We start from the raw sequence: 26462 nt of genomic DNA on the forward strand, positions 1-26462 counted from the left end.
AAGTCATATGTACTCATGCATTAAGGTTGTTTTTGTTTGGGCGGGGGAAGTGTTTCATGAACACAACACACAGAAGAGAGAAAATAATATTAATGAGCCAAAGGAACGGGAAACAATGCTGAAATTAAATTAGAAAATTCTACTAGTTAAGCCAAAGTTAAGAAGGAGTGGAATGCAGAAGGGGCTCCATGGTTGCAATAGCCACTGGAGGATCAGAAGAACTACTATGCAGAGTTAGCCGTGTTAGTCTGTAGTAGCAAAATAGCAAAGAATCCAGTAGCACCTTTAAGACTAACCAACTTTACTGTAGCATAAGCTTTTGAGAACCACAGTTCTCTTCGTCAGATGCATGGAGGGTAAGAAGAAACTGCATCCAGCCTTTCTTTAGTCAGTGTGTGGTTCTACTCTACTATTGGGCTCTCCTTCCTTGCTTTTTTATTCCCCTTTGTCAATTCATTAGCAAATCGAGATAATTGTGTTTGGCTCTACCTCCTATAGCAGGCATGTTGGCTTTGGCTCCACCTCCTGCAGCGGCCATTTTGGATTTGGCTCCACCTTCTATGAGTGGCACTTACCACCTCGCCTTAATATTCCAAAGGCTAAAAAAAGGTTGGAGGAGCCCTGATTTTAGGTATGGGAAAAGATTTTTCTCTGCCTGAGATTCCGGGCAACTGCTGCCAGGCAGAGAAGACAATACAGAGACGTGGCTCAGTGTTGGAGCACCTGCACAAGGTCCCAGGTTCCATCTCTGGCATCTTCTCTTCAAAGGTCTCTGGGTGTTCGAAAGGCTTGTTTTCTGACAGAGAACCTGGAGAGCTACTGCCGATGAAAATAAATACAGGACAAATGGTTTAACTCAGCATAAGAGTGGTGTTCGTGTTTACATGAGATGCCCAGTCTGAGGGGATGCACGAGTTGCCTGTCAGAGATCACCTGATCCCAAGGAGGATTCCTAGCATGGTTTGGGTCGCAAGCACTTCCTCTCCTTTTCTGAATTACCATAAACAGAGCTCAAATGTATGCATGTCCTTGTTCTCTCTCCATAGAAAAACCATGTTTACAAGAAGACCCTTCAAGCCTTAATCTACCCCATCTCTTCCACAACCCCCCACAACTTTGAGGTGTGGACGGCCACCACCCCCACCTACTGCTACGAGTGTGAGGGCCTACTCTGGGGCATTGCTCGCCAAGGGATGCGATGCACTGAGTGTGGGGTCAAATGCCACGAGAAGTGCCAGGATCTCCTCAACGCCGACTGCCTGCAAAGTGAGGGGGCACCTTGGTTGTCAGAACTGGCTTGGACACTGGGCCTGGGAGGAATGCTGTGAGGGGAAGGTTTATCTGAAAGCCCAAATGTGTTTGGAATGAGTACAATAATGTAAGGTTGCCAGGCTGAGCTTGGCAAACTGGCAGGAGGGCTGGGGCTTAAAACATAAGGAGTGGCTGTGACATAGGGTCACCATTCCCCCGGTGAGGGCAGGGGATCCCCTGCTCCCACCCTCCTCCCCTCACCACCATGCACCTGGCTGGCGGGGGGACAGTGGCGCAGGAAGGAGCCTCTTGGGGCATGATCCCAGCAAGGCATGACAACGTCTCTCCCAGGAGGGACATCATCGCGCAGGCCCCCAGAGTATTCTTGGGCCAATTCAGCCCATTTGGGGGCCCAAATCAGCCTGGCAGGAAGCCCGGGAGCACTTCTGGGGCCTGCATGATGATGTCACTCCCAGCAGTGATGTCATTGCACTGCGCCTGGAGCTCATGCCCTTGAGAAGAAGCTGCAAGTGGATTCTGGATAAGTGGACCTGGCAATCCTGCTGTGACTTCACCAATGTTGCTGCGTCACTTCCAGGTTGTATTTGGAAGTGTATTACAAGGAGGGTGTCATGGAAAAAGACTGGAAAGAAGCAATAAGCCATGAAAAGCTAACTCTAAAAATACGTTGCATGTCCCAAATTATAAAACAATTTTTATAGCAAAATTCTTTATAGCAAAATTCATTTAATAAAGTGCATAATTAACCATTTTAAGGCGCTCCAATTTCTAAGGTGTGAAATATTAATGTTTCCTATGCATAATCTTGTAATTTTTATCACTATCAGTGGTGGGGCGGTTAGGGTGCCAGACTAGCATCTGGCAGACAAATCCCCACTCCGCCATGAAGCTTGCTGGATAACCTGGGGTCAGTTGTGCAGGCTTGCTGTGAGGATAAAATGAGGAAAGGGAGTATGCTGCAGGCTGCCCTGAACTCTTTGGAAGGTTGGGATGAAACTGTACTAGACAGATAGTCTGGATACCCAGAAATGTATTAGAAATTGTTATATTTTGTTTGGTAGCAGAGTTCCTTAGTCAGAAGCATTTTCTTCAACGTGCAGTAATTAATCCTCAGGCAATCAAATTGTAGAAAGACAGAACTTACAGTTTATTGAGGTAGATTCCATTCATGGCAATATCTTGGAGTGGAAAGAGTCCTGGTCTAAAGAGTCACTTTCCCTATAAATACCATGGCCAGTTAGTCCGGCAGCAAAGTTGCAAGTAGGTCTGTGGATGAGGCTTTCACGGCAGGAGCTGTGAGAAATACATCCTTCCCTTTTGGAATGCCATGAGGCAAGAAAAAGAAATCTTCCAAGAGACACAGAAGACAGAGGAGGAGTCAGGAGGCATTCCTACCTTAGACAAAGAGAAGCAGCTTACTATCAAGAGAGTTACACATGCACACAGAGAGACATGCAGTGCCCTATTCCATCAAAATTTTCCTCGGGAACAGAGCTTTAAAGTGACCCTTTTAGAGTACGATGCCTGCTCTTTGTGTGTTCAGGAGCAGCAGAGAAAAGTTCGAAGCATGGAGCCGAGGACCGGACCCAGAATATCATCATGGTGCTGAAAGATCGCATGAAGATCCGAGAACGCAATAAGCCCGAGATCTTTGAGTTGATCCAGGAGATCTTTGCAGTCTCCAAGACCACTCACACCCAGCAGATGAAGGCTGTCAAGCAAAGTGTTTTGGACGGTACCTCCAAGTGGTCGGCCAAGATCAGCATCACAGGTATCCGCTTCTATTCGACCTCAGTAGGGTTGCTGTGATTTATCTTCTGAGGCATTCTCATACAGAACACACCTTGATTTTGGAAAAAAAATAGATGGCATTCCTTCTCTCTCCTGCCTGTTTGCACTTGTATGTTGTGTGTACCTGTGTGTTTTTCTGGCAGTTGTTTGTGCGCAAGGCCTGCAGGCAAAGGACAAGACCGGCTCCAGTGATCCATATGTCACCGTCCAGGTTGGGAAGACCAAAAAGAGAACGAAAACCATCTATGGCAACTTGAACCCGGTCTGGGAGGAGAACTTCCATTTGTAAGTGACCCCTCCCAGCCATTCCTTAAGACTGTGTGTCACCAGCCTGTCTATCTATCTCAAAGGATGAGGGATACACTTCTGACTAGCAGTGTGTATGAACAAGATCTTCAGGTATGGGTGGATGGGAAGCTAAATATGAGCACTTTTTGTGATGCAGCAGCAAAAAAGGCAAACTCAGTCTTGGGGTGTATCAACAAAGGCATAACATCCAAATCACAGGATGTCATTGTCCCACTATATACCTCATTGGTCAGACCTCATCTGGAGTATTGTGTGCCGTACTGGAGGCCTCACTTCAAAAAGGATGTGGACAAATTGGAACGGGTGCAGAGGAGAGCAACCAGGATGATCAAAGGCCTGGAGATCAAGCCCTATGAGGATTGGGGAACCTGGGAATGTTCAGTTTGGAGAAGAGGTTGAAGAGATATATGATTGCTCTCTTTAAGCATTTAAAAGGCTGTCACTTAGAGGAGGGAAGGGAGCTGTTCCTAGGGGTAACAGAGGATAGGACTCAAAACAATAGGTTTAACTACAAGAGGGAAGGTACCAGCTAGATGTTAGGAAAAACTTCATGTTAAGAGTAATCCAAAAGTGAAATTGGCTGCCTAAGGATATGGTGGGTTCCCCTTCATTGATAATCTTCAAAGAGTGGCTGGACAAATCCTTGTCAGGGATGCTTTAGGCTGTTCCTGCATTGGGCTAAGTGTTGGACTAGATGGTCTGTAAGGCCCCTTCCAACTCTAGGAGTCTATGACTAGCCCACATCACCAAGTGGTGTGTTTGTTCAGATCAATGCACTGTTATTGTGATCTAGGTAGAAATCAGATGTGGTATTCAGGAGGCAGGGAAATAAGGATGTGGCCGAATTCAGGTTTGCTTCTATCAGGTTTGCACTTGCATTCCCTTTCAGGTTTGCTTCTGTAGTCCAACATCTTCTTTCACACTGTGGCCAAACAGATCTCCCTAGAAATAGGGCTGAGCCTGACAACCAGTTGGAAGGTTGGAGGGGTGAAGATGCGGGGGGGGGGGCATGTGACGTTGTACCCGGAAGTGACAATGAATTGCTCCAGGAATCACTGCAGCTTTATGGTAAAACTCTTTGGTGATCACCATAAGGTGATTCCTAGAGCTATCCATTGTCATTTTCAGGTTGTACCTGGAAGTAATGTTCTGGTGACTAGCTAGAGCCTCCCCCCCTTCCCCCCCCCTTCTACCTCCTTTTGGAGCACTGGTGGGCAGTGGAGCAAATCCCTGGGACTTTACCAGCCAAAAGAAAGCATGTGGTAGCCTATACCAGAAGGCCTACAAGGATGAGAACCGGGTTTGATTCCCCGCTCCTCCATTTGAAGCCAGCTGAGTGACCTTGGGTCAGTCACAGCTCTCTCAGAGCTCTCTCAGCCCCACCCACCTCACAGGGTGATTGTTGTAAGGATAATAATAACACACTTTGTAAACCACTCTGGGTAGGCGTTAACTTGTCCTGAAGGGCAGTATATAAATCAAATGTTGTTGTTGTGGTTGTGGTTGATGTGATGACCACACAGGACTCTTTTTACAATTCTTAAGCAGGTCTTGTTCCTGAAACTAACCCTTAAAATTTTTTTTTGCCTATTTCCTTCCATCAGCGAATGCCATAACTCTTCTGACCGAATCAAAGTTCGTGTCTGGGACGAAGATGACGACATCAAGTCCAGAGTCAAGCAGCGCTTCAAGAGAGAGTCCGATGACTTTCTGGGCCAGACGATTATCGAAGTACGGACTCTGAGCGGGGAGATGGATGTCTGGTACAACCTCGGTAGGTGGTTACAATCCCAACACAATCTGGCAGGAAGCTTTGCTGAAAAGTTCTCCTTTTGATTCAGTGCAAAAGACTTATAATAAAATATTCCTGATAGAATGAATAAATGACCATCAAACAATTTTTAAAAATCCAGCTTGCTAAGCGTTTATTCTGTTCGGTTTGGTTCAGACAAGCGGACAGACAAGTCAGCCGTGTCTGGTGCGATCCGTTTGCACATCAGCGTGGAGATCAAAGGCGAGGAGAAAGTCGCACCATACCATGTGCAATACACCTGCCTCCATGAGGTGAGTGAGATGCCTCCTGGCATCAGTTTTCCCAGACACGACACACGAGTTCCATTCAGATGCTATAACAAACGTTGCACACATTTGGATTTCTCAATTCTGTCGTCTTGACATCCTTTCAGATTTTGCTTCTCCCTTAGACAAATGGAACCTATGAATCTTTATTTCTGCTCCATTTACTGCCACTTTGCATCGAATGTCCCCCATTCCATTCACACAGTTTTTGACATAACTTTGGTATTGACTAAATGCATCAAGGAAACAAATGAATCAGGGGCACTAGCAATTATACAGGGCAAAACACATCATATTCACACCATATGAAAGCAAAAAAAAATGAAAAAACTCTGGAAAAAAGCAAAAAAAATGAAAAAACTCTGGAAAAAAGCAAAAAAAAAATGAAAAATGTGCACCCTGGATAAACCATAGTTTGTTGAAACTGTGGCTTGGACAATGATATTTGCCTAATGCAGATTCCAAACTCTGGTTTGTCAGTTTCTTGCTCTGTTGCTTCCTCCCTGCAGGGAAGATATCCTGTCTCTCCTGCGCTTTCTATAGTTATGTATTTACAAGGGCAGTGTAATGTCTAAATGTGTGAATTTATACATCACAACAAACCACAGTCACTACAAACTATGGCTAACCAACCAGCTGTAAACCTTCACTCAGCACTCTTACTTGGTGGCAACTAACAAACCCCAAGTTGCTGATCCATCTTCATATGGATGTCTTAACTAAGTGGGGTTTGTTCAGGCTCTGGTTGATAAAACCACATATTGTCGTAATGTCTAAATGCAGCCACTGTTTCGTCCACCTGCAGGCCCCTCCTTAACTCTGACTCCTCTTTTTTGCTTCATTTTCACCTTGGAATGCCACACCAGAACCTCTTTCATTTTGTGACGGACATCCAAAACAACGGCGTGGTAAAAATCCCAGATGCCAAGGGCGACGACGCTTGGAAAGTTTACTTTGACGAGACAGCCCAAGAAATTGTGGATGAGTTTGCCATGAGATATGGGGTTGAGTCCATCTACCAGGCCATGACGTGAGTCCATAGGAATAAGAATTCAAGTTAGAGTCTGTCTAAGGGCCAAGCTAGAAGTGACGAATTACACTTGAATGGCAAGTGAACAGACTCACATGTATTCCTCCCTGTTCACTTGCCATTCACTTGCACTCCACTCGATCACGTCGTCGTGATCCATCACTTCTAGCTTGGTCCTGTGCTTCAGTCCAGATTGTCTCTAAGATTATATTTTGGGCAATGTAGTTGATGCACAAAGAAAATTATATGCTGCTTTCCCAGGCACCTTTTTGAACCACAAACCACGTGGAACCCACGCAAGGGAAATTGTTTTTAAGAAAACAGTAGCAATATATTCAATTAATTCTAAATGCAAGATTAATGCAAAAATAATAATTTATATCTTTCAGTGTTATTCACAAATACAATCCTCTACGCAAATACAATTTGTTAATAACATTCAGAGATATAAATTATTATTTTTGCATTAATCTTGCATTTAGAATTAATTGAATATATTGCTACTGTTTTCTTAAAAACAATTTCCCTTGCGTGGGTTCCACATGGTTTGTGGTTTGCTTCTGGGGAAAGCCTCTCTTTTTGTGTGCAGGCACCTTTTTGAGGCAGCTCATAAAATAAGAACAATACAACCATGCAGATTATTGGCATTACACCAGTTATAAAAGATCTCAAAATCCCATTATAAACCAACCTTCAGCAGCCACAGAACAATCTTCAGTTAAGAAGCCTGATGCACAGCCAAACCCATAAGTCAATGAAAAAGCCTTGGAAAAGATCATCCCTTTGGCCTGGAACTAAAGTAGGTGCCGGGCGAGCCTCAGTGGGGAGGGCATTCCATAGGTGAAGCACCGACCCTACAAAAGTCCTGATACTGGTTGCCACCTCCCTTACATCTGAAGGGGAAGTTCCAGAAGAGACATTGTGTTTGGGTGACACTCTAGGAATGCCCCCCCAGTCTCTATGGTTTTTACCATAGAGATTGAGGGGGGATTCCTAGAGCATCAACCAGAAGTGATGTCTCTTCTGGCATTGGATGCAGCCCTGCCCAGAAATCTCCTGGGTGTTGAAGGTGCAGGTCTGGCAACCCTGATACCACCCTAGCTGTCATGTGTAGACCTGGATTCACATCCAGGCGACACCCCCCATGTACGTTGCCTTGAATTCTATGGTGGTTATAAATCTTTCAAGCCTCAATATGCTGAAGTAGTATACCACGGAACACTTGATGCCAGGAGAGGGGAGCTAAAAATAGGGGGTGGCTCGCCTCCTTTGTACCTCTCTGAAAACCTTCCAGATGTTATCTGGCTGTGGTAGAAAGTGCCATCAACTCACAACTGATTTAGGTTGACCCCAAAGGGTTTTTTAAGGCAAGCTGCATTCAGAGGTGCTTTGCCGTTGCCTGCCTCTGCATAGCAACCCTGGTCTTCCTAGGTGCGCTCCCTGCCAAGGAGTAACCAAGGTCAACCCTCTTTAGCTTCTGAGATCTGATGAGATCAAGCTAGTCTGGTCCATCCAGGTCAAGGCTAGCCACCATCAGAGCACTCAACTCGAAGGACCTATGTCCGAACTAGTGAGGTAGTCCTTTTGTTCTTAATAAATGGCTGCAGACACTGAAAGATAAAGCCCGTACCCTCCTTTCCCTAACTTCTTGTCTTCTTTCCTCAGGCACTTTGCGTGTCTCTCCTCCAAATATATGTGCCCTGGGGTGCCGGCAGTTATGAGCACCCTTTTGGCCAACATCAATGCTTACTATGCTCACACCACTGCCTCCACCAACGTCTCTGCCTCTGACCGTTTTGCCGCTTCCAATTTCGGGGTAAGTCCGATGGTGCGTAGAACACTCCTTTCCTACTTCTTTCTCTCTATGCTTTTTTTTGGGGAGGGAGGGGGGGTGCATGGTGGTAGAAGGGGCCTTGACAAAACATCACCATGGTATACAATTATTCTCCCCACCAGCATCATTTTACGTGCACAAGCAAAACTAATTCCTTTTTTTTTCACTTTAAAAAAAATCACAGGGAAGAATTCAATTTTGTCTAAAGGTTTGGAGCAAACATTGGCTTATCCATAAGAGATGGAATTTGCTTAAGGAGCCCCCCCCCAAGAAACACCACAAATGGTCCTTTGATGATAGTGAAAAGAGTTAAAGTAAAAGCATGCTGCTTAAAGACTACCAAACCCATGATCCAGGGCAGATGGCAGCAAAATCTTTTATCTTCATTCAAAAGACAACAAACTGATCACAGAGAAATTACAGGGAATGTTGTCTTGCCGTTTCCATGGTGATCTTTTGTAGAGCCCATGTAGCAGACATTGTAACCCAAAACCTTACCGAAGCCTCCTGGTTTAGTCGTTCTGCGTCCCTCTCCCCAAATAATTGCAAGTGTGTGTATTTGGAAAATGTGTGCATTGTCAAAAAGTGCTCCTGAATGGAGTTGTACATTGGCTTGTAGAATCAGGAGGGGCTTCTAAGTTGTACCTAAGCCTGTGTGTTTGTTCTGCAACAGCACAGAAAACCTGTGGGATATTTGTTACTGGATGCCGAATGCAGCACCCTGTGAAGCTCATTTGATACTGAAGCAACCTTCTGGTCCTTATCACTGCTGCAGCATGGTTTGCATGTCACCTTTCATCCTGAATGAAGGTGTCCAAGGTGGCTCACAAGAAATGAAAACTGTAACATCACATTTAAAAAAAACAATTCAGCCAAACAGGAGACTTGAAAAACTGCTTGCCTGGCTTGGTGAAATCCTTAAAGCTAAAAGGAAGTTGAACAAAATCCCCAAGGTGGGGTGCCAGGGTCTTAAATAACTCCTAGTCCTTCCCTGAAGCTATCAGGAAGACAGTAAACAAGCCTATTGAGACTGTGTGCCACTTGAGAACGGTAGTTCTCGTGCAAAATCGCACTAGGAAGACGCTGTTGTTCCAGGAGCTCAGCGCAATGTTCCATGGCCAGTAAGCAGTGTGAAAATGGCCTCTTTTTCAAGAAAAGATTATCCAAAGTACAGATCCCAGCTCAGTGTGCTTGTATGTGTTGCGGGAGGCAGCCAGGCAGCCCTCTATTGCATGGATCCAGCCAGGGCTTTTTTCCAGCGGGAACATGGTGAAACGGAGTTCCGGAACCTCTTGAAAATGGTCACATGGCTGGGGGCCCTGCCCCCTGATCTCCAGAGAGAGGGGAGTTTAGATTGCCCTCCGCGCCACTGAGCGGTGCAGAGGGCAATCTAAACTCTCCTCTGTCTGGAGATCAGAGGGCGGGGCCCCCAGCCATGTGACCATTTTCTCCGAGGGCAACCCACTGAGTTCCACCACCTCTTTTCCCAGAAAAAAAGCCCTCGATCCAGCTAAAGCTGAGATCTGCCTTTCCTCTGCCATCCGACTGCCTATGTTGAGAAATCAGAAGAGGAAGTAACAGCTAGGCATCTCCACCATGCCTGGATGCTGCTCAGACAAAGATTCCTCTTTACTGGCTTCCAACTGCCATCTGATGGGACCACAAAAGGAAAAGGGGAGTGTCCAGGCATGCTTGCAGCATGCTTGGATGCTGTTCCAGCTGAAAACTCCATCAGAGGGAAGGAGGCAACAGCTAGGTATCTCTTCATCTTACCTGGATCCAACTGCAGCTGAGAACCCCAAAAGAGAGAGGAAGGCAGCAGCCAGGTATCCATTCATTATGCCTGGATGCTGCTTCAGCTGAAAGCTCCAGCAAAGAAGGAGGCAACAGTCAGGTATTCCTCCATCAGGCCTGGACCCCTCTCCAGCTTGAGAGCCCCCTTCCTGCTTTTACTGTCATCATTAGGGCCACCAGCAGAAGGGGAGGCAGCAGCCAGGCCACCTTCCATCCAGCTCAGCTGAGTCTCCTCCCTGCCCAAAAAATTTACACGGAATATCATTTGTAATTCTTTTTTCTGAGTACGGATTTGGGAACCATTTTTGGCTGAAAGGGAAGTGGGTTAAAAGATACAAATAAGCGTATATGCACAAGTGATGAATAAGCCAGGAACGCTTCCTAAAGGTGACGGGTTTTTCTTTGTGGACAAGAGACAGCAGAGCGTGGAAAGGAAGCCTATCTTGATGTCATTGCTTCTCTCAGTGCAAAAACGTTGCCTAGCAGGACGGATCCAATCCAGCTGGGGCATTCAAGTATAGAACTGCCTTGGCAAATGCCTGGAGATTTTGAGGGCAGCACCTGAGGAGGATGTGCTGCCACTGCTGAGTGGTGCTTTAAGAATTTCCCCTGATCTCTATAGGAAAAACCATAGAGACATGAGGAAATTCCTAGAGCAACATTATGGAGGCCATTTTCCCCCATTCCTCAGTTTCTCAAGGTGAGATTGGTTGTTTAACCCTCAGCTGATGAACGGTGAGGCTGCAGGTGAGCTAGGTGTGTGCCTTGGAATATTTCCCAGAGTTCTTTGCAATGTGCAAAGGTTTGTAGCAGATTAACAAAGTCCCTTGGCAGGTAGCTTGCTGGGCAATTTGTTTCCTGCAGGCAGAAAGTTTGAAGCAATGTAGCATCTCCAGTTAAAAGGTTCTACGTGAGCAGGTTTAGGTAAGATCTTTTGCTTAAGGCCTTGATGACCTACTCAGAGTAGACAGCACTGAGCTGGCTGGATAATCTACTTTAGTAGGTAGCATTCCTTGCCTATGGAAGATCTCCTGCTAGACACAAGTTAGGTTGCGGTAGAAAAGACTTTTGGTTGAGACCTCATAGGCTATGTTTCCGCCTGTAGCTGTGCCAGGGCTGCTTGCAAGGCAGGCCTAAGTATGAAGAGATGTCAAATCTCGTTAGGGATGTGGTACCATGACATCATCACAACTAACTACAGGATCCCTGATTGACTAGATCGTGCTCTTTAAATAAACTCTTAAAAACAGCAATTCAGTGACAGGAGTGAATAGGTGCAAAAAAAAAAAAGGCAAGGAAAATTTTTTGTAGAACTTTGGGGCCTCGAATTATTTTTGCACGAAAAATGTTTGTCCATGAAAGTTTGGTGCTGTTGCCGTGCTATCGAAGTGATGGAACAGGAGATATTGTTTTAGCAAAGGATTTTAATTCAACTTGTTGAGTCCCAGATGTTTTCATGTATGCATGCTTTGCCCACAGTCACACAGCATCATGGGTTGGAAGTTTTAGGTTTGTATGCATATAGAGTCTTAGGATGATGAAAACCCATGTTGCAGTGTGACTGGGAGCAAAGTCTTCATGCACAAAAATATAGCAGAAGGCAACAATGTGGATTTCAGGAATACACTTTTAGGGAAGCAGAATCCAAAATTCTGAAACGAGGAAATTCATTGGTAACTTTTGTCATTTACACTAGGAGAAACAAGATCAATTATTGGCCTCTTTCTGCTACTCTGTCTCTATTTTTTAACTTAACAGGGTTCCAAAGAGTATTAAAAACAGGTTTTCTCGTCCCTGTTTGTTTTCCAAAAGTCAACCAGTGGAGGCATGTTCACACACAATTCTCTGGTTTGTGGTTAGAGCTCACCGCAATCACCTATTCCAAAAGCTTTGCCATCCTGTACACTGATGACCAAAAAACCAACCCCTATTCGAAGCTGAGGAGGGCAATTGATTTCCCATGTCTTCATTGCAAACACAACCCAGTTGGATAGCATAACATGATTCCCTTCACCACAACCATCATGTGTGTAAACAAGCCCTCAATCGCGCTTCTGTAGTTGTTGATTTTGTTTGCCAGTAAAGGGGTACATTCAGATCTAGATGGACTGTCTTTTTTTCTGTTATTTTTTTCAAGTTGCAACCTGCAAATCGTGTTGATAAGAGCAAAAAAAAAATGTTAGGCTTTTCTTGTTTCAAAACCTTGTTTCTTTCTTCTTTTTCTCTCAGAGAGCCTAAAATTTGGGCGTTTTCCCTCCCCCCCAAAAAGCCAGACTGTGTCGCTTTAACCCTCTGTGTGCCATGGCCGGTGCTAAGGCGTGCTACGGAGGCTGTGTTGTGGCGGATGTGCAACTGTGCTCTGCGCACGTCTTTTGCAAGAACTGCTTCTCGTTGTCTTTCATGCATTAGCAATCAAGGAGGATTTAGGCTGGGGCAAGGAGAGAGATTTAGCCAGGGCTGGGAGAATGGGTGATGGTCAGAGGTGGAAACACAGGCCTGGGGGAAATAGCCAGGAACTCAGGAGGCTGATGGTAGAAGCCCTAGCAAGCTAGAACCAGAGTTAGGTAGTAAATGTATAGATAACCACAAAGGATTAACAAGGGGATGCAGATAAACTATTATTTTAATACAGACTATATACAGATTGCCCCGACCTGGATGGCCCAGGCTAGCCCAGTCTTATCAGATCTCTGAAGCTAAGCAGGGTTAGTCCTGCTTAGTCCTTGGATGGGAGACCACCAAGGAAGTCCAGGGTCGCTATACAGAAGCAGGTCCAATGGCAAACCTGCTCTGTTTGCCTCTTGCCTTGAAAACTGGCTACAACATGAGGACACGTCACACACACACTAAGGCCTTTTGGGTAGTAATTTAATATTATAATTTTAAAATATTTCTTTCAACAGTATTAAATCATCATAATAAATAATAAATATAGTGCTGCCCACGTTCAAGGCACTTTTCAGAATTTCACAAGCAAAGAAGGACTCAGCCCCCAAGGATCATACAAATTAAAATAGTCAGTGGAGAATATGATGTAAGGCGGGGAAGCATCTAGGATCAGGATGGGTGGGAGCAAATGCATATGCCCTAGGAGATCAGCTAAAATTGGAATCTGGCTGTTGTTCAGGCAAAGACCCAGAACTGTAGGCAGATAAACTACTGAGTGGAGCTATTCTCGAATCCAGGAGGACAATCCTTCCTTGGGCATTTTTCTGAAGTCAGCCTTCCCTCTGCAGAGACTTGCCTCTAGGGGGCAGCAGCAAGCAGCCCTTTATCCTAGTCCTGGCAGATAGCATGCCTTGGAGACCACTTTCAATTCATTGAAAATGTGTGGATTGCCAAATGTATGTCATAACCCATTTGGGGTGCACAAAGAAGCCATTAAACATTGAAGAGACTCTTCATAATTAAACATTGTGAATAGGAGATCAGTAGCACCCTTTTCCCCAAGTGAACAAAAGTTCAGGATGTGACTATGAGCCAAGCTAGAAGTGACGAATTACAGTTGAATGGCGAGTGAACAGACTCACACGTATTCCTCCCTGTTCGCTTGCACCCCACTTGCACTCCACTCGATCACGTAGACTCACGTGTAGGGGTGTGCAAGCCAAAAATTTTCGGCTATAGCCGAAAGTAGAAAGCCGAAAGAAGATTCTCTATCGTTAAAGCCGAAAGCCGAAACAAGAATCTCTTTCGGCTTTCGGCTTTCGGGATTCTTTCGGCATTATTTCGGCATTCTTTCGGCTTTTTTCTAAGGGAAAATGCCTCCGTCTTCCAGGACGCCTGGAGGAGGCATTTTCCCACCGAATAAGCCCAAAATTGGTGGGGACCTTCCTCTAACCCTTCTCTAACAACCACCCAAGTTTCAGACAGATTGGACTTTGGGGGGCCATGTTATGGCCCCCCAAAGCAGGTCCCCCCATCCTCCCATAAGAAAGCGAAGGAGCAGCATATTGTTAGCATGCTGCTGCTAATCTTTCTTCATTATTTCCTATGGGGAAAAAATGAAGAGGCAGGCTTCCTTTGCCAGGGGTGGCATTTTGCATGCAAAATGCCCCCTCACCCTCAGGGGCCCTTCTCCCACCCCTCCTCCCACCCCCCACCAAGGCTCAGCCTGCTCCCACTTGGGGGGGCCATTTCATGGCCTCCCCAAGTAGGTGATCTAATCTCTACCACTGACAGCTGGGGGAGGCTTGTGTTGCCAGGGGTGGCATTTTGCATGCAAAATGCCCCCCAACCTTCTGGGGCCCTTCTCCCACCCCTCCTCCCACCCCCCACCAAGGCTCAGCCTGCTCCCACTTGGGGGGGCATTTCATGGCCTCCCCAAGTAGGTGCTCTGCTCTCATCTCTACCACTGATAGCTGGGAGAGGCTTGTCTTGCCAGGGGTGGCATTTTGCATGCAAAATGCCCCCCAGCCCTCTGGGGCCCTTCTCCCACCCTTCCTCCCACCCCCCACCAAGGCTCAGACTGCTCCCACTTGGGGGGGCCATTTCATGGCCTCCCCAAGTAGGTCCTCTCAGCCCCTAAAGTCCACCCCTTACAGCCCCACACAAACCCAATTCCCCCCCAGCTGCCACACACAGACCCAAATCCCCACATTAGCCCCTCACAGACCCAAATCCACCCCCACCTGCCCCACACCCATAACCCCAGGAACAGGCTGGCAAAGGCCAGCCCTCTCCCTTTGTTCCCTGTGCTGGGAACTTCTAAACTCTCTTTCCCTGGGCAATTCTGCACAGCCCAGGGGTGCCACAATGGTGGGCACACTTCTGAGTGCCAGCTGGTCCCTGTGAAAGAGCACCTGAACCACAGACACCCTCCCTCAAATTCCCCCACCACCTACAGAGATGGCTGGCCAGCCAGCCCCATTGTTCCCTATGATGGGAACCAACTGCACAACAAAGAATAAAACAAGAACAACACAAAATAAAGTTTTAAAAAAATTATTTTCTCCCTTCCAAAGTACAAGTAGGCAAAGCATTATGACACATTACACCAGCAGTCCCCCACACAGAAAAATTAAAACAAAACTCACTTAACATCAGAGAATCACAAAACACGATTCCTGTCAAAAACACTTTATTTCTTGAACAGCTTTAGGTTACACAGCAGGGGGGAACACCAAAGGGCATGGCAGCACTATCTTACACAAAAATAACACAACTCACTTAACATCAGAGAATCACAAAAGCACAATTCCTGTCAAAAACACTTTATTTCTTGAACAGCTTTAGGCTACACAGCAGGGGGGGAACACCAAAGGGCATGGAAGCAGTATCTTACACAAAAATAACACAACTCACTTCACATTAAAGAATCACCCCAAAAAATTGCTGTCAAAAGCACTTTATTTCTGTAACTGCTTTAGGTTACACAGTAGGAAGGCACCACAGAGCAGGAAAGCAGTGTACTACACAAAAATAACACAACTCACTTCACATCAGAGAATCACACAAACACAATTGCTGTCAAAAACGGTGAAGTGGGTTGTATCATTTTTTGTAGTACATTGCTATCATGCCCTGTTGTGCCCTCCTACTGTGTAACCTAAAGCTGTTCAAGAAATAAAGTGTTTTTGCCAGGAATTGTGTTTTTGTGATTCTCTGATGTTAAGTGAGTTGTGTTATTTTTGTGTAAGATAGTGCTGCCATGCCCTTTGGTGTTCCCCCCTGCTGTGTAACCTAAAGCTGTTCAAGAAATAAAGTGTTTTTGCCAGGAATTGTGTTTTTGTGATTCTCTGATGTTAAGTGAGTTGTGTTATTTTTGTGTAAGATAGTGCTGCCATGCCCTTTGGTGTTCCCCCCTGCTGTGTAACCTAAAGCTGTTCAAGAAATAAAGTGTTTTTGACAGGAATCATGCTTTGTGATTCTCTGATGTTAAGTGAGTTGTGTTATTTTTCTGTGTGGGGGACTGCTGGTGTAATGTGTCATAATGCTTTGCCTACTTGTACTTTGGAAGGGAGAAAATAATTTTTTTAAAACTTTATTTTGTGTTGTTCTTGTTTTATTCTTTGTTGTGCAGTTGGTTCCCATCATAGGGAACAATGGGGCTGGCTGGCCAGCCATCTCTGTAGGTGGTGGGGGAATTTGAGGGAGGGTGTCTGTGGTTCAGGTGCTCTTTCACAGGGACCAGCTGGCACTCAGAAGTGTGCCCACCATTGTGGCACCCCTGGGCTGTGCAGAATTGCCCAGGGAAAGAGAGTTTAGAAGTTCCCAGCATAGGGAACAAAGGGAGAGGGCTGGCCTTTGCCAGCCTGTTCCTGGGGTTATGGGTGTGGGGCAGGTGGGGGTGGATTTGGGTCTGTGAGGGGCTAATGTGGGGATTTGGGTCTGTGTGTGGCAGCTGGGGGGGAATTGGGTTTGTGTGGGGCTGTAAGGGGTGGACTTTAGGGGCTGAGAGGACCTACTTGGGGAGGCCATGAAATGCCCCCCCCAAGTAGGAGCAGTCTGAGCCTTGGTGGGGGGTGGGAGGAAGGGTGAGAGAAGGGCCCCAGAGGGCTGGGGGGCATTTTGCATGCAAAATGCCACCCCTGGCAAGACAAGCCTTCCCCAGCTGTCAGTGGTAGAGAAAAGAGCACCTACTTGGGGAGGCCATGAAATGGCCCCCCCAAGTGGGAGCAGTCTGAGCCTGGGTGGGGGGTGGGGGGAAGGGTGGGAGAAGGGCCCCAGAGGGTTGGGGGGGCATTTTGCATGCAAAATGCCACCCCTGGCAAGACAAGCCTCCCCCAGCTGTCAGTGGTAGAGATTAGAGCACCTACTTGGGGAGGCCATGAAATGGCCCCCCCAAGTGGGAGCAGGCTGAGCCTTGGTGGGGGGTGGGAGGAGGGGTGGGAGAAGGGCCCCTGAGGGCTTGGGGGCATTTTGCATGCAAAATGCCACCCCTGGCAACACAAGCCTCCCCCAGCTGTCAGTGGTAGAGATTAGAGCACCTACTTGGGGAGGCCATGAAATGGCCCCCCCAAGTGGGAGCAGGCTGAGCCTTGGTGGGGGGTGGGAGGAGGGGTGGGAGAAGGGCCCCTGAGGGTGAGGGGGCATTTTGCATGCAAAATGCCACCCCTGGCAAAGGAAGCCTGCTTCTTCATTTTTTCCCCATAGGAAATAATGAAGAAGATTAGCAGCAGCATGCTAACAATATGCTGCTCCTTCGCTTTCTTATGGGAGGATGGGGGGACCTGCTTTGGGGGGCCATAACATGGCCTCCCAAAGTCCAATCTGTCTGAAACTTGGGTGGTTGTTAGAGAAGGGTTAGAGGAAGGTCCCCACCAATTTTGGGCTTATTCGGTGGGAAAATGCCTCCCCCAGACGTCCGGGAAGACGGAGGCATTTTCCCATTGAAAAGCCGAAAGAAAGCCGAAAGAATCCCGAAACGTTTCGGCTTTTTTCTTTCGGCTACCCGAAACGTTTCGGCATTCCCCGAAACGTTTCGGCATTCCCCGAAAGAAGCCGAAACACTTTTATTTCGGCATTCTTTCGGCATTCTGAATGCCGAAACGCACATCCCTACTCACGTGTATTCCTCCCTGTTCACTTGTGCTCCACTTGCACTCCACTCGATCACGTGATTGAGTGGAGTGCAAGTGGAGCACAAGTGAACAGGGAGGAATACACGTGGGTCTACGTGATCGAGTGGAGTGCAAGTGGAGCACAAGCGAACAGGGAGGAATACATGTGAGTCTGTTCACTTGGCATTCAAGTGTAATTTGTCACTTCTAGTTTGGCCATATGGCCCTATGGCTCAGCGGCAGAGTCTCTGTTTTGCATGCAGAAGGTCTCCAGTTCATTCCCTGGTATCTCCAGTTAAAAAGGACCAGGCACTAGGTGGGGTGAAAGACTTCTGCCTGAGAACCCCGAAGAGCTGTTGCCAGGGAGGAAAACCAACACGGCTGTCCGTTGGCCCCAGTGTGCTTGATTGACATATGGTGGGCCTGAGTTTGGCATACACAACATTGGAAAGAAACATGGTGGCCAGGACTGGGATTTTGGACACCAGCTACAGAGCAGCAGATACATGCGGGGAATGCAAGAGCCAGTTAGAAAGTAGGATGTGGCTGCCCTGTATTGGTCTGGGTAAATGTGGTCTACAAGGAAATACTTGGGGTTGCCCCAGAGGCATTCCCTTATGAGCAACTTTTTCCCAAATGACCGTCTCTGCTGTTTGCATGCAATGTCGCACCAATGCTAACTCCCTTGTTCCATCTGCTTTGCTCACAAGTCTTTGGGGAATGGGAAGGGTGGGGGGGATAGAGGTGGGGGGATAGAGGTGGGGGTGGCATGAACCTGGGGACTGTGGCTAAAGTTCCATGTAGCTTGGTCCAGCATCGAGTGAGTATGTCAGGCTAGAACATGGGATCAGATCCCCTAACCCTCCTCCGCAGAAAATATTAGAAAATTGAACAATGCTCGAATCTGGAGCTTACAGCTGTGAGTTGGTGCATTATGGTTACAGCTCTGGGGCCCAGTATCCAGGGGGGAATGGCTCCAAAGCAAAGCACATCCTTAATATGAACCGCTTGCAAGTATTATTGCATAAGGATCCTACTTCATGAGGCCAAGTGATGTGGTCTAGATTTACAGAGCTAGTTCCCTGCCCTGAGGTGCATGAAGTTTGCAAGAAATTTTGAGTGCAAAGGGGTGCCAGTCCGGAGGAACATTCAGATCCAGATCGGGCTGATGCTAAAATAAGCCAGTCAACTGAGGTGTGCTAAAAAGCCTGATAGCAGCTAAGCTTTTACTCAGTTGAGCCAAGTGGCTCAGAATTTGTATCTTTATAGATTGCAGGAAATCCTCATTCCACCTCTTGCATCTCGTCACCTGACCGCCTGCTGCCTCAGTGTGCTGCAGTATTACTTCCTGGCCATTGAGCGGTGCCCAAGTGCAGCAGATAAGAAACCAGAGAGGTTCCACTTTCCCAGTGTGACCAAGGGTGGAAATACACATTACCAAGTACCTAGGGATGCTCTTCTCATGCACTTGCTAGCAAAGGGCCAAGCTACAAGTGACAAATTACACTTGAATGGCAAGTGAACAGGCTCACGTGTATTCCGACTTGTTCACTTGCGCTTCACTTGCACTCCACTCGATCTCTACATGAGTCTGTTCACTTGCCATTCAAGTGTAATTTGTCACTTGCAGCTTGGCCCATAGTCACATTCCCAGTTTCTCCCACCTCCTACATCCATTCATTGAAATGCAGATCTTGACACTTTTTCACACCCTAAAGAAATGCAAATTGGCAAGTCAGAGGAGCCTACAGTCCTTGTTCCACAGTGTCCATCCCTGAGAGTTCTCTCCGTGAAAAGGGAGCTGTACTCACTTGCAAATGCAATCACACAAAGGGAGCTCCTGTGAAAGCACCATGCATGTGTACCCAGCAAGAACAGCCCTCACGAGAATTGAGGACCACACATAAAAGTCTGCACTTGAGCATCCCCAGGTAATTCACAACGTGTATTTCCACTCCAACAGTGGTATTCTGGCTTACTTACTGGAATGCCCCCGTTTGAGATTTCTGGCTCCTTAACACAACTTTGTCATCTTTCCCACCTCTAAACTGAGGTTCAGCTGCGGGTACACTGCAGCCACTTCAGGGTAGGCCTTTCCAAATCTTCCGATCCATAATTAGATGGAATTAGGGATGTTAGCAACCTACACTAACCAGTGATAGTTCGACAATGGTTTTTTGAGCCCAGAACACCTCCAGTGCCATCTGTCCTCAGCCAAGGATGCCCTTGTTTTGGGTTGAAGGAGGGTTGCCTTGCTGATATTCAGGGTGCAGGAGGCAGGCTGATGCTTAGAAACAAATGAAATAGATCAGTAACACCAGGGCCATTTCCACACGTCTCACCTGCCTGCGGAACATCACACAAAAGACCCGGAAGACAGCGTCTTCTCACGCGAAATCGCACAAGAAGACGCTGTCTTCCGGGTCTTTTGTGTGATGTTCTGCAGGCAGGTAAGACGTGTGGAAATGGCCCAGGCAGTAGCAGGTGGTTTTGGCCTGAAGGTCAAAGGAAGATGCTCATTTTGTATTATGTGATCTGTTCCCTGCCTCAAAGTGCATGCTGTTCTAAAGCTAGGACTTTGTATCTTAATTAATTATTATTATCTTGAAAGACAGGGATGTTGGTCAGTTGGGGAGGGTAGAGTTAATTTTTCTGTTACTCCATTTACCTGCTTCTGGGGCCTGTCTTTTTCTGCAGAAAGAACGGTTTGTCAAATTGCTGGACCAGTTACACAATTCCCTTCGGATTGATCTCTCCATGTACCGGGTAAGAGGGAAATCCTGTGGAAGCATCCTTGGGTGGGTGACAGAGTGAGCCTGGCCCAAATGTATTAGCTAGGAGATGAGCTCGCTCAAAGTTATTGTAAGATCCTCGAATTTTCAGCTTGGAAAACGAAAACCGGTTCTGACTGTTTGGGTGTTATGAAAATTCAAAATGATGATAGACAATAGGTGCAGAAGGAAAAAAACCTTTAATAATTGTACAACTCGTATGCTCTTCATGTGCAGCTTCATCAGGAGGAATCTTCCAGATTCTTTTTAGTTCCATTCCCATATATACACTTTAGCAGACTGACTTTTTTCTGCACCTATTGTCTCTTCGAACATTTCCACATGGCTTACCTTCCCTCGGAACGACCAGGATCATCATGCAAAAAACACGGAAGATCGTGTTTTCTTGTGCAAGATTTGTGCAACTTCGCACAAATCTCGCGCGAGAAAACATGATCTTCCACGTTTTTTGTGCGATGTTCCGAGTTGTTCAAAGGGAAGGTAAGCCGTGTGGAAACGGCCTTCATCTTCATATTGCCTTGGTGCGCCCCCCCCCCTTTTTCTTCCTTGATTACTGTTATGAAAATTCAGTAAGAGGTTTAAGAAAATTGGGTCCCCTAATTTGGGGTCCCATTTGAAAATCAGGCCTAATTTTATTTTAATTAAATGGATTATAAACAGAAAGTCAGATGGATGGCATGTGGCCTGCTTTTTGTAGTGTCTTTGTATGCCAACCAAAATCCAATTTATTACAGCAAAAGCCAGCAATATAAAACAATACGATTACAAGCAATAAATCAATATTATCAATACAGGAAAACCACAGGCATAAAGGGATGCCATCACACATACATACTCACACCCTTTGGTGAGCAGCATAATTTCAAAGTAGGATCTGTGTGAGGGCAATGGACGGGGCAAAAAAGGAAGGAAAGGTGGGTGACCTGACAGCTAGAAGGTACAGTTGGCACCCAATTTCACAAATCTTAAGACTAAGCTATGTGTGAAGTTGTGGTGCTAGGGGAAAATGGTTTAATGATACTCCCCTCTTAGAGCAAAGCTACAAGTGACTTTCTTTACATGGAGAACACTAGATTTTTCTCGCAAGGTTACCTGGGAAGTGAAGTCCGAGTGGTCCTTCCCCTCTCTGTTAGAATCGATGCCTGAAGAGCCACAAGAGGGCTTCATTTGGGGGCAGGCAGCTGCTACTTTCTCCCAGGGCATCCTGCAGGCTGCCTGCTCCTGGGGAGCTGCTCTGGAAGCAACAGCCTCGGTGAAGCTTCAGCTGCAACGACAGCAGAAGAATCTGCAGCAGATCCTTCCACTGTCGCTGCGGCTGAAGCTTTACCGATGCGGCCGCTTCCTCCAGAGCAGCTCCTCAGGAGCAGGCAGCCCACAGGACACCCCGGGAGAAAGTAGCAGCTGCCCACCCCAAAATGAAGCCCTCTTGTGGCTCTTCAGGCAGTGATTCTAACAGAGAGGGGAAGGACCACTCGGACTTCACTTCCCAGGTAACCTTGCGAGAAAAATCTAGTGTTCTCCACGTGAAGAAAGTCACTTGTAGTGACACTCTCGCTCACATCATTTCCCCAATTAAAAACACCCTCCACAGCTACTTTAAGCCCTATATGGGAGAAAAAAACATGATCCCTCATTCAAAGCAATCAGGAGGGGGGAAATGGTGAGGGCGCAAAACATAAAGCCCCCTTCCTGGACGCCATGGGCCCTGATCCATGCCTGCTTTTAGGATCAAATTACAACTCAGGACAGGAGTCTCAAATGCAGAATCCCAGGGTCACATGCTTGAAGTTATCAGATCGTACAAATGCAAACGAATTAAACAGTTGGCGATCCTTATGTTTGTATGAGAATAAAGCCATCATCCCCAAGGAAGGGGAATCATTATTTGTTTTTAAACCATGTGTCACAACAGATCTCTCAGTGTGCAAGAGAAAGAGAGACCCCTCTTCTAGGATGATGGCAGTGGCCAGTGGCTTTTCTAAATAATTTGTATTACAAATAATTAACTTTGTTTGCCTAAAAATCTGTTGCCCAGTAAATCAGCGCACCTTCGTAATGCATCAAAAGCCTTTTTAATTGATTCCTCCGACTGATGAATGGAGTCCATGTTGCAGCCGTTCTAAAAGGTAGTCCAATTGGTAGCAGCAGATCCCATGGGTAGTGCAAACAGAGTCTGTCAGGAATGGCTGTGGGTTATAGGAGTTGGAGGCATGGACTGACTGCTTCTCCATTCACTTTCTCCCTGGCAGAATAACTTCCCTGCCAGCAGCCCAGAACGGCTGCAAGACCTCAAATCGACGGTGGACCTGCTGACCAGCATCACCTTTTTCCGGATGAAGGTAACCAACCGTGTAGACATAGACAGTTTACCTGGTCCTTCCTTGCCCTGGGAAGGTAGAAGGATTGGTTACTTAACACTGGACCTTGGATTCAGGATGCACCCCAGCCTCCCAGTACAGATCTGCAGCTAGAAATAAGAAGTCATGATCTGGCGTGAACCACATTCATTCTTCGTATTTATTCATTTTATGTATTTAAAACATTTGCATGCTGCCTTTCCTACAAACAGGATCTCCAAGGCAGCAAGCAATCAAAACATTAAAATAGTATTTAAAATACAGATAAATATATATAAAACATTTAAAACAATTAAACAAAATACATAAACATGTGGGGATCCCATTCTTCTGGTGGGGGCAGGGGATCCCCCTCTCCCACCCCCCAGCCCCTGCCACCACTTACATGGCTGGCGGGGGGGGGGGAGGTGTGAGAATGGGCCCTCCCGGGCACGCTCCTGAGGCAGCACAATAATGTCACTTCCTGGGATTAGGGTTGCCAGCCCGGAGTTGGGAAATTCCTGAATATCTGGGAGGTGAAACCTGGAGAATGTGGGGTTTGGAGAGGGAAAGGACCCTGGCATGGCATAATTCCCTAGAGTCTACCCCCCAAAGTAGCCATTTTCTCCAGGTGAACTGATCTCTGTGGCCTGGAGACCAGTTGTAATTCCAGGAGATCTCCAGCCACTACCTGGAGGCTGGCAACCCTACCTGGGAGTGACATCATCGCGCCACCCAAGAGCGCTCCCACATTTAACAGCAGGCTGATTTGGGCCCCAAAAAGGCTGAATCAGACCTGTTTGGGGCCCAAATTGGCCCATTGCAAAGCGTGCACGCCCCTGCACCTGGGCGATGACATCACTTCCTGGAAGTGTATGATGTGACCAGCAAAAAGGGAAGCACTGGGTCCCCCCCCCTGGCAACCCTAACATATGGAGAGACAACAGGAAGGAGGGCCAATGAGAGCTAGCAAGGGAACACTGACCCAAATAGAAAATTTGGGTCAGATTTCAAATCCCTGTGGAATCTTGTTCCAGCTTCAGTCTGGCTTGCATCAGTGTGATGGAGCCAGTTTGCTTACAGCAGGGGAGCCCAGTGGGTGCTATGGTGGCCCCACTTTTCCTGACTCTTTCCAAGTGTTTTTGGAAAGTGGGCAGGGCCAGGTGGAGCTTTTGCCCAATAGGGTTTCTGATTGGCCATTGGAGATCTGCTTGTCTGTGCAGATTTTTTAAAATGTTGCTTCAGTAGCAGCTACTACCACAGCACAAGGATCTTTGCTAGGGTTGCTGACTACCAGGTGGAACCTGGGAATTACAACTGATCTCCAGACTAGAGATGGGCACGAATCGAATTACGACCCCAAAAAACGCACGAACCAGGCCTTAAATGGCAGGAAGGCCATTTCCAGCCTCCTCCGCTGCTCTGTGGGCCCACGCAGCAGCAGAAGAGGCCAAAAACGGCCTTCCCGCCCCTGGTGGGAGGAGGAGGAGGAGGACGCCGCGGGCCCACAGGGCAAGGTAAGGCTGGGGCTGGGGGCTGGGGTTTGGGCAGTTTAAAGGGCCCTGTGGCTTATAAGCGGCAGGTCCTTTTAAACTATCCACTGGCAGGCGGTGAGGGGGGATCCCCCCCCGCTGCCTGCCAGCTGATAGTTTAAAGGGACCTGCCACTTACAAGGCAGGAAAGGGTCCTTTAAACTGTCAAATGCTCCTTTCCCTGCCACTGCTAAGTGATAGGAAAGGGGCATTTAAACCCCATGAACCATGAATTGGTTCGTTTACTTGCCCGAGTTCATGCCAGTTCGTGGTTCCTGGTTCGTGAAAATCCACGAACCACGAACCTCATGGTTTGGTTTTTTTGTGGTTCGTGCCCTTCTCTACTCCAGAATATAGAGATCAGTTCCCCTTGTGCAAATGGCAGCACCAGAGGGTGGACTGTATAGCATTATTCCCTGCTGAGGTCCCTCCCCTCCCCAAAACCTGCCCTCCCCAGGCTCCGTCCCTCTGGAATTTCCTAGTCCAGAATTGGCAGCCCTAATCTGCACTGCATGACAGATGGTAGACTATGAATATGCCTGAATATGCTTCTGCCTGAAATATTGACAAGTTAATATAAGAGTTATGCATAACTTCATGCCCTGACATTTTGTGGGTGGCTCCACCTCCCGTGGCAGCCATTTTGCAGTTGCAACCACCATCCCATGTCATGATTCCAAAGGTATCCATAGCTCGGAAAGGTTGGGGACCTCTGGCTTACAGCCTAAACTAACACAGTCCTTGTCTCACCCATGCAGGTCCAAGAACTCCAAAGCCCGCCACGAGCCAGTCAGGTGGTAAAAGACTGTGTGAAGGCCTGCCTCAACTCAACTTATGAGTACATCTTCAACAACTGCCACGAACTTTACAGCCGGGAGTATCAGACTGATCCGGTGAGTGGGCTGAGCTCAGCCTTGCACATGGCTGTCTAAAACGCGAAGAGTCTCAGACTGGAGACTGTGACAAGCTAAGGCAGCACAAGGCAGTTTGTCCTGCCTCTTAATGCCACTGGTCAAAAGACACTCCGACAGCCTTCTATCAGACACTTCTGCCATTTGTCAGTTGACACATAAAAGGCGCCAAGGAGTTCCCTGTAAATTCTCAGAATCTCAACTGACGTTCCACTCTGAGCCGTTTTGTCTTTTATGGATGTCTGCTTGCCTTTTACACATTTCCTCTCCTTCCCTGGAACCTCCAATTTGCAAGAAAACATCCAAGTTTGTTGTAGTGGTTAAGAGCAGCAGGACCCTAATCTGGAGAGCCAGGTTTGATTCCCCACTCCTCTACTTGAAGCCAGCTGGGTGACCTTGGGTCAGTCACAGCTCTCTCAGAGCTCTCTCAGCCCCACCCACCTCACAGGGTGATTGTTGTAAGGATAATAATAACATACTTTGTAAACTGCTCTGAGTGGGCATTAAGTTGTCCTGAAGGGCAGTATATAAATCAAATGTAATTATTATTGTTGTTATTTTTATTAAAAAGGCTAATGGGAAGAGTGTACTGGAGGGGAGAGTTTTGTGATTTTTTAATATGTTGTAACCCGCCCTGAGCCTTTGGAGTGGTGAGAGCAGGAAATACTCATTGGGTCAACTGGTCAGTCAACAAAAACCTAAGAAGAACCCTGCTACAAAAGACAAAAGGGCTTATCTAGTCTGGATCATTTTTCCAACTCTGGCAAGGCAAAAAAAGAGGGAGGAAAGCAATCCTGGAATAGAAGCCCATCACTGGAGACTAACTGTAATACCTAAAAGGAACCTTCATATATTTAGGCAATTCAGAGGGGCAGGGCGTTTTTTCTGGGAAAAGAGGTGGTGGAACTCAGTGGGTTGCCCTTGCTTGGCGGCATGGAGGGCAATCTCAACTCCCCTCTGTCTGGAGATCAGGGGGTGGGGCCACCAGCCATGTGACCATTTTCAAGAGGTTCCGGAACTCCGTTCCCCCACGTTCCAGCTGAAAAAAAGCCCTGCAGAGGGGTCATCCAAGGAGAAGAGTGCATATGAGGTTGCTCCAGAGCTGATCTTACTTCTTTGGATTTTCCCCCTTTAGACCAAGAAGGGAGAAGTCCCTCCAGAGGAACAGGGGCCCAGCATCAAAAATCTGGATTTCTGGTCCAAACTTATCACTTTGATAGTGTCGATCATCGAGGAAGACAAGAATTCATACACACCCTGCCTCAACCAGTAAGTATGTG

General features: G+C 47.1%; 1 protein-coding gene across 1 annotated transcript in view; it reads left to right on the forward strand.

Annotated features, from left to right (window-relative positions):
- The window catches only part of UNC13A (unc-13 homolog A), a 147979-nt gene that overhangs the window by 68437 nt on the left and 53080 nt on the right, over positions 1–26462 (forward strand). The window contains exons 16-26 of the mRNA XM_054979662.1: positions 1047–1266; positions 2816–3043; positions 3207–3348; positions 4977–5146; positions 5321–5436; positions 6318–6481; positions 8147–8297; positions 20309–20377; positions 22653–22742; positions 25030–25164; positions 26318–26451. Coding sequence (XP_054835637.1) covers positions 1047–1266; positions 2816–3043; positions 3207–3348; positions 4977–5146; positions 5321–5436; positions 6318–6481; positions 8147–8297; positions 20309–20377; positions 22653–22742; positions 25030–25164; positions 26318–26451 — 1619 coding nt within the window. The remainder of the gene's footprint in view (positions 1–1046; positions 1267–2815; positions 3044–3206; positions 3349–4976; positions 5147–5320; positions 5437–6317; positions 6482–8146; positions 8298–20308; positions 20378–22652; positions 22743–25029; positions 25165–26317; positions 26452–26462) is intronic.

Source organism: Eublepharis macularius, chromosome 5, assembly GCF_028583425.1.
Source record: "Eublepharis macularius isolate TG4126 chromosome 5, MPM_Emac_v1.0, whole genome shotgun sequence".
In the NCBI taxonomy this organism is placed as follows: Eukaryota; Metazoa; Chordata; class Lepidosauria; order Squamata; family Eublepharidae; genus Eublepharis; species Eublepharis macularius.